Source organism: Lutzomyia longipalpis, chromosome 1 (assembly GCF_024334085.1).
Source record: "Lutzomyia longipalpis isolate SR_M1_2022 chromosome 1, ASM2433408v1".
Classification (NCBI taxonomy): Eukaryota; Metazoa; Arthropoda; class Insecta; order Diptera; family Psychodidae; genus Lutzomyia; species Lutzomyia longipalpis.
The window spans coordinates 26,062,366-26,076,757 of record NC_074707.1 but is presented as its reverse complement, the minus strand read 5'-3'; the positions used below and the strand labels follow the sequence as shown (position 1 = coordinate 26,076,757).

The window sequence follows — 14,392 nt, the reverse complement described above, 5'->3', positions numbered from 1 at the left end:
AAAAATTCGAGTTCGAAATTTTCGAAAACTTTGTTTTTGACTTTAGCGCCTCTTGCGCTCATTTCTCGAAGTTGCAATGTTCTAGACATTTGTAGGGTTTCTCGAAACCTTTCATTTGCGCTTGAGTTGATCAAGATCGGACTTGTAGAACCCGAGATATGACATGCCAACTTTGGAAGGCTATATCTCGAGAACGGATCCATAGATTTTCTTCATTTTTGGCATGGAGCTAGATAATATGGTCAGCTACAACATATCAAAAAATGAAAAAAATTTATGTCGTCGTTTTCGAGATATTCATCGAAAACTCATCGAAAATTTTGTTTTTGATTTTTGGCCCCCTAGCGGTCACTTTTGAAACTTCGTATGTTCTAGGGAGTTGTAGGGTTTGTTGAGATCTTTCATTTGACCCCGGGTTGATCAAAATCGGTCAAGCCGTTTTCGAGTTAAGGTCGATTTTCGATGAAAAATTGTGGCGGCCATATTGACTAAACGGCTTGACCGATTTTCGAAAATGAGGTATCGTTGGAAAGCTCTCGATGGCCCCTACAACATATCTAAATTTCAGCCCTCTAGCTATAATAGCGGTTGAGATATAGCGAAAACAAAATTTTGAGGTTATTCAAAATGGCGGACGGGGGGGTGGGGGGGTGGATTTGACCTCATAATCGGATTTCTTCAGGTCGATATTTAAACTTTGCCGTTTACCGCAAGTCTCTATCTATCACCGTTCTCTTGCAATTTAAGTTTATAATCCGGCCGGACGGCCGGACGGCCGGACGGCCGGACGGACGGCCGGCCGGAAAAAAAAAATTTTTGGCGCATACGTTTTTTGGAATGTGGGGACCCTAATTCGTGCTCATCCCAAGTTTGAGCCCGATCTGACGACTTTCGATTTTGCTCGGTACACAAAAGCTGTGTCTGAAAGAAACACAGCTAATATGCACAATTCATTTCTTTTGCAATTTAGAGCAAATAATGAAATTAATGATATTCTGGTCCCTTCTGATTTATAAAAAAAAACATTAGCTTCAGTCTTTTGGAACATTTGAGTGTTTTCAAACAAAGAAATTTTAAAGAAATACAACTGCACCAAAATCATTGTGTATATCCCAAAATTTACCCTTTCGTAAAATCATCCCTAATCCTTCTACTCCCCTTATGCACCTCATGTTTGAGTCATTGTGCAGAAAAGTAAATCCTTATACGCTTAGAATTTTCCCAGGAGACAAGTGAAGGTGAAATGAATTCATGGGGTTTAGTTGGAATTTTTGTGTGTAGCAGAAATTAGTTGCAACAGTGGAAGTTGTGCGAATAAAACAATTTGATAAACTTAATTAACTCCATCCGAGGAAAATTGTTTCGTTCATTCTATTTTAGTTCATCCGTGTTAAATAAAAAGTTTAGCAATGGGTACAACATCCACCCAGTCGCCCACATTTTGGCAACACAAAGAGACAATATAAAATACCATATATCCGTAACCTACCCCAATGTACCCTTCAGTGAGCCTTTGTTTATATAAAACGTGGTCGTACTGCAAATATTCCTCATTTTCTCTTCTCCTTCATGCTTATATCAACCCACCCCTCAGAGACTGGGTAGCATGTAGCCCCAAACCAGCGTTCTTATCATTCAAGCCAAGCACCCAACCTGACGTCGACAGAAAAGTAGTTACACCGGGGGTGGGTTTATGGCTACACATGGATATAGTTTCACTGCTTCTCTCCCAAACTCTATCATTTATATAAAGTTTTCGGTGTATTTTATTCTGTCGAAAGTCGAGGTGAAGGTTTCACTCGATATTTTGCTTTTTGTGCACACTGTTGGGATTATTTTATCTATAGCTAAACAGAAAATGTTAATTAAAACAAAAATTGAATTACTTTCAATGCATTTACATTTAATTGAACATGAGAAAGTTGCATGATTTTTGATAAAGTGGTTTTCCAGACACTGGTTATTTTTTTGGCGACTTGAAACGGAAATTAAATTTTCTTATCATTTTTGCTTATACTGAACAATGTCTTAGAATTATAATATCACGTCATAATTGAATTTAACCGAAAATCCTGAATTAAGTCACACTGAAAAATTAAAATAAATATTGTACTATTTATAATTTATACATGAGCGATGTATTTTTATGTACATTTCTTAATGATTTGAATTTATTGGAGTTATATAGATCAAAAATAATATGGATGGAGTTAGGATCTGCAGACTTTTCATCGACATCCAATTTCTTTTACAAATTATATTACCATCTTTTACGCTATAAACTTCTTGTTAGTGACAGTTACGAGTTTAAACCAAAGGTAAAACTTTCTATATAGCTCGCGCTAATTGCAAATTTCTCAGAACACATTTAATTGATGGGCATTTGTTGTCTGCAAACAGGGGCGTCGGAACGTTTTCGAACTTGGGGGGGACAAACATTTTGGCGCCCCCTTTCCCTTTTTTGGCGCCCTCCTTCCTTTTTTTGCGCCCCCCCCCCCCCCTAGTTTGGCGCCCCCCCATATTGGCGCCCCCCCCCCCTATTTTTTAGGGTATTTTTTTATATATATAAGTGCGAAACGAGAACCCTCTAATTTTTCATGGACAGTTGCATGATGAACAAATTTTTTTAAAGGTTTTCAAAAAAAAACTTTTCTCGAAGGAAATTACCTTTTTGAAGACCTCTTAAGGTCGTTCCACATTATTTCTTTTCTTCCACACGACGATCTTATAAAAAATGAGAGGAAAAACATAGATTTAAAAAAATTTACGCTTTCCAACAAACACAACTTTCTTTAATATGTATATAGATTTTCCGAGCTACATCTTTGTGTCAGACAATTTGTTTCTATTTTAAAGTGAAAATGCATTTTCAGTCCACTTTCCACTTTCCAAATTATAAATAATAAATGGTCAAAAATATCAATTCTATAACATTATTTTAACTCGACACTATCAAAGCTATTGAGATTGAAAGATTTGCGTAAAAATTAGATTTTTTAATAAAAAATAAATGAACAATAAATATTTACAAAACTGCACATTTATTTTTTCCCACCCTACCCTAAGGTCTTTGAATTATTTTTTATAGCAAAGTTATTTTTTATGTTATAAAATATTGGAAATAGCGGGTAACCAATGATCCTAAATTATAAGTAGTAGTTATGCCGATTAGGGAAAAATATTTTTCAAAAAATTTACAATTTTGTCTTAAAATTTTTTTTTTTTAAATATATAGATAAAGAAGTCTTTCCTTACAATTTGCCCATCTCTTATGTTCAGCCAGTTTCACATTTACTGAGAAAGAAAGAATCATAGTCCGTAAATTCGTTAATTCGATCTTTCGCTTTATACTTTATCATGCATGCTATATTTAAATTTGCAATTATATATTTAATTTATGTTGTATATTTATCTTTGCATTTTTTATGCATATACACAGTAAACTCAGAAAGTTTCCGAACAAAAAAAATTTTGAGGAGTTTTTGCATTGTTTGGTTAGAGACTACATACATATATGAGCTTGTAAAATTTCGATTTAAGTAAATCCTAAAAAGAGTAAAAAAAAGAACCAACGAGTTAACAGTAAAAGAATCTATGGCTTAGAGATTAGCGCGTAGTACTCTTATTGTTAACATCCATAGTTCAAATCTCACCGTGAACATTTTTTTCTTTTTGTTTTTCTATTATTTTTCATTAGATACCTTAATAATCAAAAAGAAGGATCTGTTTGTTGGAAATCGTCATTCTTATACGACTATACACATCTACACCGTTTGTCCGATCGCGATGAATGACTCTTATGCACCATACACTGAGTAAATCTTTAGAATTGAATCACAATTAGTTTTAAAAGTATGGGATCGTCTAAGATTCAAAATAAGAATGACCATTTCCCGGGAAAGCGCTTGGAAACATACAGATTTTCCCAAATAAAGTAAAGGTGTATCATCTACTATCTTGATTAATTTCTGAGTTTATAGGAATAGTAGAATATCGTAAAAATGTGTAATATTATGAATTTAAATAATTTTCAAAAACCCATAGAAGGTGGAAAAAATAAAGTCCATTGCAATATTTTGGAAATTAGAGACTAAAAACAAAAAAATACGTGTTAGGGAAAACTTTTTTATTTTTTTACCTTCTAATGGGTTTTGGAAAATTATATTTTTTACGAAAAAATAAGCATTTATATAGCTTTCATCTGAGACTTTTTACGATATTCTACAATTCCTATAAACTAAGAAACTAATCAACTAAATATATGATAAACCTTTACCTTCTTTGGAAAAATTTGTATGTTTCCCAGCGCTTTTCCGGGAAATTGCCACATTTGTTTTGAATATTAGACAATCCCCTACTTTTAAAACTAATTTTGGTTCAATTCTGGAGACTTAATCAGTGTATGGTGCAGATGGTAAATAAATTTAAATCTAAAATTTAATTTAAATAAATTTTTTCTATTGCATCTATTTTCCATTTCAATTTTTCTATCTATCCAAAAGCGCCAAGCGCAACAAAACTCCGCGCTTTGCTCGAATTTACCTCGTTTTAATTAATAAAGGGAACATGTGAAACATAATAAAAACTCAATTTGAACAGTGTCTCTACTAAAGGCGGCCTCGCTGTATCAGGGGGCGCCAAAAAGGTCCTGAAAATTTTTAAAAATAAATTATAACGTTTCAAGGGGCGCCCTCAGCCTCCTAAAATTATTTGAACGTTTTAAAGGCGCCCTCGCTGTGTCAGAGGGCGCCGGAAAGGTTCTAAAAATTCTCAAAAATAAATTATGACGCTTTAAAGGGCGCCCTAGATCAATTAAAATTATTTAAACCGTTTAAAGGCGCCCTAGCGGTGATCCAGATATAGATACAGATCAGAGGGCGCCAAGATTTAAAGTGTTTAATACTAGAGTAAAGCATGAAAATTTCTTGTAGCGAAAAGAAACAATTTCACTCATAAAAAAATTGCTTTAAAATTTAAAGTGTAGAGAGTCTAGAACGTTCAAATAATTTCAGGGGGCTGAGGGCGCCCCTTGAAACGTTACAATTTTTTCTTAAATAATTTTCAGGTCCTTTTCGGCGCCCTCTGATACAGCGAGGGCGCCTTTAGAACGATCAAATAATTATAGGAGGCTGAGGGCGCCCCTTGAAACCTTCTTATTTATTTTTGGGAATTTTCAGGATCTTTTCGGCGCCCTCTGATACAGCAAGGGCGCCTTTAGAACGTTCAAAAAATTTTAGGAGGCTGAGGGCGCCCCTTGAAACCTTCTTATTTATTTTTGGGAATTTTCAGGATCTTTTCGGCGCCCTCTGATACAGCTAGGGTGCCTTTTTAGAACGATCAAATAATTTTAGGAGGCTGAGGGCGCCCCTTGAAACGTTACAATTTTTTTCTTAAATAATTTTCAGGTCCTTTTCGGCGCCCTCTGATACAGCAAGGGCGCCTTTAGAACGATCAAATAATTTTAGGAGGCTGAGGGCGCCCCTTGAAACGTTACAATTTTTTTCTTAAATAATTTTCAGGTCCTTTTCGGCGCCCTCTGATACAGCAAGGGCGCCTTTAGAACGATCAAATAATTTTAGGAGGCTGAGGGCGCCCCTTGAAACGTTACAATTTTTTTCTTAAATAATTTTCAGGTCCTTTTCGGCGCCCTCTGATACAGCAAGGGCGCCTTTAGAACGATCAAATAATTTTAGGAGGCTGAGGGCGCCCCTTGAAACCTTCTTATTTATTTTTGGGAATTTTCAGGATCTTTTCGGCGCCCTCTGATACAGCAAGGGCGCCTTTAGAACGTTCAAAAAATTTTAGGAGGCTGAGGGCGCCCCTTGAAACCTTCTTATTTATTTTTGGGAATTTTCAGGGTCTTTTCGGCGCCCTCTGATACAGCAAGGGCGCCTTAGGAGGCTGAGGGCGCCCCTTGAAACGTTATAATTTATTTTTAAAAATTTTCAGGACCTTTTTGGCGCCCCCTGATACAGCTAGGGTGCCTTTTTAGAACGTTCAAAAAATTTTAGGAGGCTGAGGGCGCCCCTTGAAACGTTATAATTTATTTTTAACAATTTTCAATTTCTAGTCTTTAAGCTCTCTTTGCGCCTTTGTTTAAAATTTTATTCCTTAATTTTTTTGTTTCCTTTTTTTTTATTAGGGACTTATTATAAAAAAAATTGAAAGGGCGCCTGCGGCGCCCCTTTGTATTGCTTTTGGTGCCCCTGTGTGGCGCCTTCGGCGCCCTTTTGTGGTGATTTTGGCGCCCCTTTGAGGCGCCTTCGGCGCCCCTTTAAATTTTTTGGGGGGTACAAAAGACCCCCTGTACCCCCCAGTTCCGACGCCCCTGTCTGCAAATTATCATGCTACTTTTTGAATTCTTTCTTTGACTATTCGCGGGTGAAATTAACAAAAGGGCTGCCTACAGCAGGAAATACGTGATTGTCTCAATGAATTACCCTCAAAACCACGAAATTTATTTACATGAAAGTCTTTTATGTATACATTCCAGCAGTACTCACTTAACCTCTCAAGAAATTCTATCGTATTATGAGATTGCGAAGGGGTGGAAAGGGTTGAAAATTTTCATCACTTTCGAAGTGGTTTCAATTTCGATACGCTTAATTAGGGAAAAAGGGATTTAAAACCGAGCATTTCAGAGTAACCATCGCACCCTCAAATTGATACGCATTATTTTTTTTTTCAAGTTAGAGTTGCAAAATATTTCATGTACAGCATGTTTCCTTGTTGCACCAGAGACACATTTCAAGCTTTACATGGAAATTATGTGTAGATAATTTGTGCTGTATTATTTAATAATTTTAAACGTGTTCTCCAAATCACTTTATTATATTCCTGCAGCATGCACTTGTGCACAATGGCCAATGTGCTGTGCAAGGTTAAATTGCAGCGTATATGATGTCTTTCTGGCCTGGCCATAAATTATATGTTCCTCTCCTCCAAGCTATTAGTATTGCACAATCGCTTAGTTGAGCGTTTTTATTGTGACGCGCGATCACTTGTGCAATTTAAGATACTCTTCTGTCGTCACTCTTGTTTACAATATATAGAGACATTCGGTCTACATGGATATTTTGCACTAATGAATATTGAGCATATTAATTTCCGACCGCTTTTTCATTCCTCATGTCTATAATGAATAGTTAGTATGTGTAATTTTGTAGTAATTTTCTTTGACACTCATTTTACGAAATGTCGTAGGTATATATATCGAAAAAAAGGACTAAATTAATTTTGAAAATGCGTTTTAATTTATGATTATTCACCTACCTATTTGTAATGTCTTTTAATCACAGTTTAACTGTGATTGACATGTGATTAACATAATAAAATATTAGGGATTCATAGTCTTTATCTACTTATCGTTTATTTCTATACTTATTCAAACTTCAAACTAATTATATTTTTAGAATACATATCTTTTAATTTTACTATATTACTAATAAAATTTTTTTTAATGTAAATCAATAACTAAACTATACTGCTTTGTTTTCTTATCTCAAAGAAATATGCCATTGAGTTCTGAAAATTGTGTAATGAATTTTATGGATGACTTTCACTAAATCACAAGAAAACTGTCGCATTTTGGACCCATGGCTTTGGGTGCGTGTAATTCTAAATAATTGCTTAGATTCTTGATCCCATGATCTTCTCTACTATAGATAAATGTCTAAGAAACTGTCATATGGCCCATTTGAATTGGTATGGAATTTTTCCCTTGAAGAAAAAAAAACTATCAAAATGCTGACGCCTAATAAATTAGTACCCATTAACCTGCTCTGCCCCCGAAGGGATCTCAAAAAAGAAAATAACTAGTGCCTAAAATTATATGTGCTTGAAGTATGAGAAATAAAATTAAAATACCGCATTCTCTTCCAAATTCCGTCTTTAATTATCAAGCAGGAATTCTTCACAGGGTGAATTTTCCGGGAGGGTTCCCACATGTTTGAAAACGTTTACCGTGATTACAGTCATTACGCCCTGTTGTCGCATCCACCTTCGGCGATAAGATTTCGTCAGCGATTGCAAGTGTGACCATCAGCAGCGTCATGAAAATCTCAGAATCGCTGGAAAGACATTTGGCGAAAGCTTCGCAATGGGTTGTATATGGCAAGCAATAAATGGGATTCGCTGGCAGAAACTGACTCAGCTGCGGTGGTGAACATGGTGATAAAATTAATGAAGAGAACTCAATTAGTGACGACAGTGGAGCGTCTTTTCTTTTCCAATGGCCATCATTATCGTAACTTACATATGCAGGGAGAGGGTATATGTCTCAGTTACTGAAACCTCAAAAATTTTGTTAAGATTTTCCAAAGAAAATGAAGTTAAAGAGATTCTAAAATGATGTAAAAGATGTAAAAATTATTTATTAAAGTATTTTATAGAAGATCCCTTTTGATGTGTTTTTTAGTATGCAAATTCATAACAACACCATGAGGGTAAATCGCCCGCATATGTCCTCAGAGAAGGGAAGAAAAGTTGTGAACTAGCACGGCACAAACACTTTCTCCTGCGATTTGATTCATGTTCGTTGAAGAACATTTAATTCTCGACGGTCACGTGTCGAATCTCCGAGGGCGAATTAGGATTTCCTGCTCACTCCCTTCCGTCTTCACTTTGTCAAAGAAGAAGTGTGTAGAAAATGTAGTATGGATGATTTCATTTGGAGAGGCGTTCCATCCTATTTTTACAGCATATTTTTCTTCTGAACAATTTTTTTTTATATTCTATACGGACACAATATTATTTTTCATTTTTTTTGCTCTATTTTTGACAAAAAGACACCTTCCATATATAAAAATTTTTTTTATGTATTTTTATTTGTTTACTAAAATTAAAATTATCTACAGCATAATTTTCAATTTGATTGTGATGATTGAAATAAAATTAAAAAAGTACTGTTAATGATAGAAAACTCAAAATCTCATATAAGTGATTCTTATGTACATATCTCTCTTCAAATATAATGTGACATCTCATGGGCTAGAGATAAAGAGAGCTCTCTTCAGCGCACCTGAGTTCACAAATCCACCCCTAATCAACATTTTGCCAGTGAAGTATCCCCCTTACTTTTAATTAATGCCAATCGAAAATATATTTATACAAGCTGGAAATTAATTAACTATCTCGACCAGACGACATCTTTCGCTCTCTTGCACTCACTCTGTGCCAGGAAGCTAAGCTGGGGAGGAGTTATCCATTCCTGTATATTTACCTTGACTCTGGCTTAATGGTTGGTCGGTGTCGTGACAAAAGAGTCGCATTTGTAAGTGGAGAGATTATAGAGTGGCTGTGTGGAGGTGCTTTCTGTGCAGGATAAAATGAAATATAAGAGAAAAGTGAGAAAATAATGTGGTAAGTTGTAAATCGCATGCAATGTGTCACTCTATAAATTCCCTGTACATATTTTCATAGTCCCAGATGCAGCAGATTTGGCTCTGACACTTTTAATTACGCGCATTCTCTATTAAATTATTGAGATGGGCAACGGTACACCCTCTAAATCTCATCATGCCACCCTATACATACTTTGCTTTGCTCTTCAATCCACCTCAGCTGTTAATTCTTGTGAACAGAATAGAAAGAAATCATAAAAGATCTTGGAAAAAATAGTAAAATGAAACAAAAGTGTATTGACAGCGGTGGGATTCGAACCCACGCCCTTTCAGACTGGTGCCTAAAACCAGCGCCTTAGACCGCTCGGCCACGCTGCCTCGACATGTTGCGCGCCAAACTTCTATCACTTCATTAGGTGGCGTCTCCCATTCGCTACATTGCCGCGCGTTGTGTGAAGGAGAAAATAACTTTGTGACGCATTTACAAATACACAAGTTTTCTTCGGCTGTTGAAGTGTATGTGGTTCAGTGAATGAGATATCACAAATTTATTATCACGCATTGATTTGCGATATCGCAAGGAGTTTTTTCTCGATAATGTCTTTCAAGTTGCTGCAAATATTTCACATGAATTTTAAGTTTTTATTTGGAGTGTCTTATACATGATGCTCAAATTAATTCTGAAAAATTTACTTCCGTGATCACAAAATTACTTATAATTATAATTAATTAGTTGCCTTATTATATATTATTTTATAAATATTGTATTCATTTTGTAAAAACTGAAAATTGAGGCATTTCAACTCCAAAAAGTTGTGTAAAATAAATTAATTTAATATTAACTCTATATTCAAAAAGGAACAAAGAAAGGTAGAGAAATAAAATAGTGTCTAAAGAGAAAAGGTGTGAAAGCAGTTGCATTTTAATTTCAAAAGCGAATTACCATAATTGCTGAAATATTAAACAGATTAATTTTTTTCGAAGGTGTGTCCCCCATTTTCTAGTACATACTCACGTTTCGTATGAAGCGAATGGATGATTATTATGTTTTCGTTGGTAGATTTGTTGATAGCGGCATTCAACTGTCGCAAATTAAAATGACTTAATTTGTCTCTAGCAAGTCAATTCATCACGGAGGCATTTCGAGGAGGCAGTAAAAAGTAAAACATACTTAAATTCAATTTGGCCCGAGATTGATTGGCCCAAATAGAAAGCAATCCACCCTCAATTTCTTCATCCTATTGTTCCCAATGGATAACTTAATATTATTATTCTGCTCCTAACATTCAACTGCAATTAGCTTATTGCGATTTTTCCACTTCGACAAATCGGAATAAACCTCATTGAAGGTTTGTAGTAGGAATCATTGGGATATGGAATTGTTTGGGATACAGTGGAACCCCAGTACAACGACCACTTGGTTATACTACTCTCACGCATTGAAAATAATGAGTGTGAAGAGTACATCCGAGTGGTCGTTGTACTGGGGTCCCACTGTATGTATGACTGTCAAACATTTCACCTTCACTCTGCTGCCCCTTTCTTACTCAAATTGATTAGAAGATATGTTCTAGACGTAGAAATACTTTCGGCTGAGAGTATGAATGGGGTTAAAATGATATATATGTCTGTATGTGGGTAGTATGCATAAAAATGTTATTAAATAAATAAAAAAAAATATTACTACTGTCGATAATTAAATAGATAAGATTCAATTAAAAATATTAAGTTATTATCCTTCGATGAGGAATAATTCTTTTTATATTATTTATTTTGTTCCACTTTTAGTTGTGATTTTTTATCCTGTTCTTCTTCTTCTTTAGAAATACAGTATAGGCCCTATATTAATGCGACTCGGCTGTAGTATTACTCTCGTGATCATTACAAAATAAAAAATAATCTCTTCTCTCAAGAAAAATCTTACACGTGCACTTAAAAGCAAACAGTTTGTTAGCTTTTGATATAGTGTAGTGGTAGAGATTACAATACTTGCTTATTAAAACAATTAAACTTACGTAATGTGTCACAATGATAACTATTTAATAAATTTTAAAGCAAACATTGTATATACTGTATATCGCTAGATTTTGCACAAAATTACCAATAAGCATATTCGTATTAGAAGGTTTTTAGCTGTGATTCTTTCTTAAAAGAAGCACAGCTTCTGTGTACACTCAAAAATGCAAAGTCGTCAGATCGGGCTCAAACTTGGGATGAGCACGAATTAGGGTCCCCACATTCCAAAAAACGTATGCGCCAAAAATCGGTCCGTCCGTCCGGCCGGCCGGCCGGAACCTTTCGCTAAATTACAAGAGAACGGTAATAGATAGAGACTTGCGGTCAACGGCAAAGTTCATATATCGGGTGGAAGACATACGATTATGAAGTCAAATCCACCCCCCACCCCTTCGTCCGCCATTTTGAATAACCCCTAAATTTTGTTTTCGCTATATCTCAGTCCCTATTATAGCTAGAAGTCTGAAATTTTGATATGTTGTAGGGGCCATCTAGACCTTTCCAACGATACCTCATTTTCGAAAATCGGCCAAGCCGTTTAGCCAATATGGCCGCCACAATTTTTCATCGAAAATCGGCCATAACTCGAGAACGGCTTTACCGATTTTGATCAACTCGGGCTCAAATGAAAGATATTAACGAGCCCTACAACTGCTCGGAACATCGCAAGTTCAAAAAATGTCCGCAAGTGGTGCTAAAATCGAAAACAAAATTTTCGATGAGTTTTCGATGAATATCTCGAGCACCGCTTTATAGAATTGCTTCATATTTTGATATGTTATAGTTGACTATAGTATCTATCACCATGCCAAAAATGAAGAAAATCTATGTAGCCGTTCCGGAGATATCGCGTTTTAAAGTTTACATGTCATATCTTGAGTTGCATAAGTCCAACGCCCCGCGAAGCGGGGCGTTTTATATATACACATATAAAATAAAATAAAATATATATAAATGCATAGATATATACATTATATATATACATATAAAAATGCAAAGATAAATATATATAAACTGCAAAGATAAAAATTAAATATATAGCATGGATGGAACAGTATAAAGCGAAAGAACGGTAAGTAAAACTTACGGGCTGTGATTCTTTCTTTGTCAGTGAAATGTGAAATTGACGGAAAATTGAGGATGGGCAAATTTTGAGGAAGGCTTTCTCGCGTACCGAATCACAGCCAACGCCCACGATTAAGGCTTCTCACAAATTATCTGCGCGTTGGCTGTGATTCGGTGCGCGAGAAAGCCTTCCTCAAAATTTGCCCATCCTCAATTTTCCGTCAATTTCACATTTCACTGACAAAGAAAGAATCACAGCCCGTAAGTTTTACTTACCGTTCTTTCGCTTTATACTGTTCCATCCATGCTATATATTTAATTTTTATCTTTGCAGTTTATATATATTTATCTTTGCATTTTTATATGTATATATATATTTTTTAATGTAGGTCACTTCTTTTAATAAATATGACGTACCAAAGTGAATTAAAGCTATTTTGTAACTATTAATAAAAAATGCATTACTAAATTATTCTTACAACAAATCTATTTATTAAGTTTTTCGCAACCATAATGTTCGGATTAGATAATTCTAAAATTACAGTGAATGCTTAAACATGTTTTGTTCCTTAATTATTTTGTAAGGAGTAGAAGAACACGACATACAACTTCTAGTAGCTTTACAAAATGCTTTAACATTTGACGTGTCGAGAGTTTGACTCTGACACTAAATCTAGAGCGAAATATTGTTTTTGGATTTTGTAGAACATCTTAATCAACTGAGGAAATCATATTTTTGATGGAATCCGTAAATAATAAAAAAAAATCTAATCAACCCAGTGATTATTTTTCGTCAATTCTTTCATTTATTTATAATATTTTATTTTTAGTACTTTCCATTATTATCTTACAATTTTCAAATTGAAGTATAAATTAACAATATTGAAAAGAGAATTAATGCATAGATTTCAGAAAGAAGACAGAGTGACTTGGCTGAACTACTCTCAGTTGTAGTTGGAATTGATGGAGTAGTTGAGGTTGATTCTGATACTGTTTGATTACTATTTGGTGTAGTTGAAGACACTGTTGGCGTCGAAGGTGTCTCAGTTGGTGTAGAAGGAGTTGCAGTTGTAGTTGTTGTAGTTGATGTAGAAGATGTAGGAGGTGTTGATGGTGTGGTTGAATTATCTGTAGCATTAGCATTATTGCACAGATCAATATCACATAGGTGACAAGAAATCACATTAATATTATCAGCAATATTATCACAACTCAGAAAATTTTCTGCACATCCCCGTAAGGTGATCTCCTGTCCTTCAACTGAAAGTTTAATAATTATGAGTTTTTATCCAAAAAGAACCACCACCAACTAATATAAAAAAAATACATTTTTAATTTTATTTTCCCTAAAACTAGTAATTTAGATTTTATAAGAAATATTTTTTTACCTGTTGCCTGTCCATAAAAACAATAGAATATATGTTGACCCACAATTAAATCACAATCACGCTGTGCAGTAGTGTTAACATTCAAATGAGAACAGTCGTTGTCATAATAGGAATTGCAATTGTAGCATTTAAGACATGCAGCTGTAAGAAGATCAGGTAAAAAATAGCCATATATACCTATATATTTGTTTTATTTTAGAATCTATTTGAAAACATTTTGCAAACCTTGCTGAATAAAAGAAATTATAAAAAATGTATAGAAAATGTATATTGACTTTATCGTGTTCATTTTCACGGTTTCTTTAAATGATTCCACTCTGATGCCACAACTGAAACTAATCATTCTAAACGAAGAGCGTACAGTAATATAAGTATTTGTCTTATCAGAACCTATAATTTTTATTGAATGTTTGGAAATATTGGAAAAGGATTTAAATTGTAGTGAAGTGATACTTGATTTTATGTCGATAGGAAATAATTGAATCTTCTCTATGAGAGGTTACGTCATTTTGAACTGGTGAATTCGATGATAAAGATTATAAATTACACAATTACAGGTATTTAAGTCAATTAATTTCATTG

At 34.7% G+C, this 14,392-nt stretch overlaps 1 protein-coding gene and 1 non-coding gene across 2 annotated transcripts; both read right to left on the bottom strand.

Annotated features, from left to right (window-relative positions):
* Positions 1 to 9,639: 9,639 nt before the first annotated feature.
* Positions 9,640 to 9,719, bottom strand: Trnal-uag (transfer RNA leucine (anticodon UAG)). The gene has a single exon. It is a non-coding gene; the product is annotated as a tRNA-Leu (tRNA).
* Positions 9,720 to 13,205: 3,486 nt separating this feature from the next.
* Positions 13,206 to 14,163, bottom strand: LOC129797732 (G8 domain-containing protein DDB_G0286311-like). The gene is made up of 3 exons (XM_055840566.1): positions 14,036 to 14,163; positions 13,811 to 13,951; positions 13,206 to 13,682 (listed from the first exon to the last, which is right to left on the bottom strand). Exons 1-3 carry the CDS (start codon positions 14,151 to 14,153, stop codon positions 13,279 to 13,281), a joined length of 663 nt encoding a protein of 220 aa, XP_055696541.1. The 5' UTR covers positions 14,154 to 14,163; the 3' UTR covers positions 13,206 to 13,278.
* Between the last annotated feature and the right edge of the window lie 229 nt (positions 14,164 to 14,392).

Excerpts from the sequence above, each read along its gene's own strand:
- LOC129797732 (XM_055840566.1), bottom strand. The coding sequence starts at position 14,153 with ATGATTAGTTTCAGTTGTGGCATCAGAGTGGAATCATTTAAAGAAACC. Across the intron at positions 13,952-14,035 it reads AATTTCTTTTATTCAGCAAG|CTGCATGTCTTAAATGCTAC; the intron begins GTTTGCAAAATG and ends ATCTTCTTACAG. Across the intron at positions 13,683-13,810 it reads TTTTTATGGACAGGCAACAG|TTGAAGGACAGGAGATCACC; the intron begins GTAAAAAAATAT and ends TTAAACTTTCAG.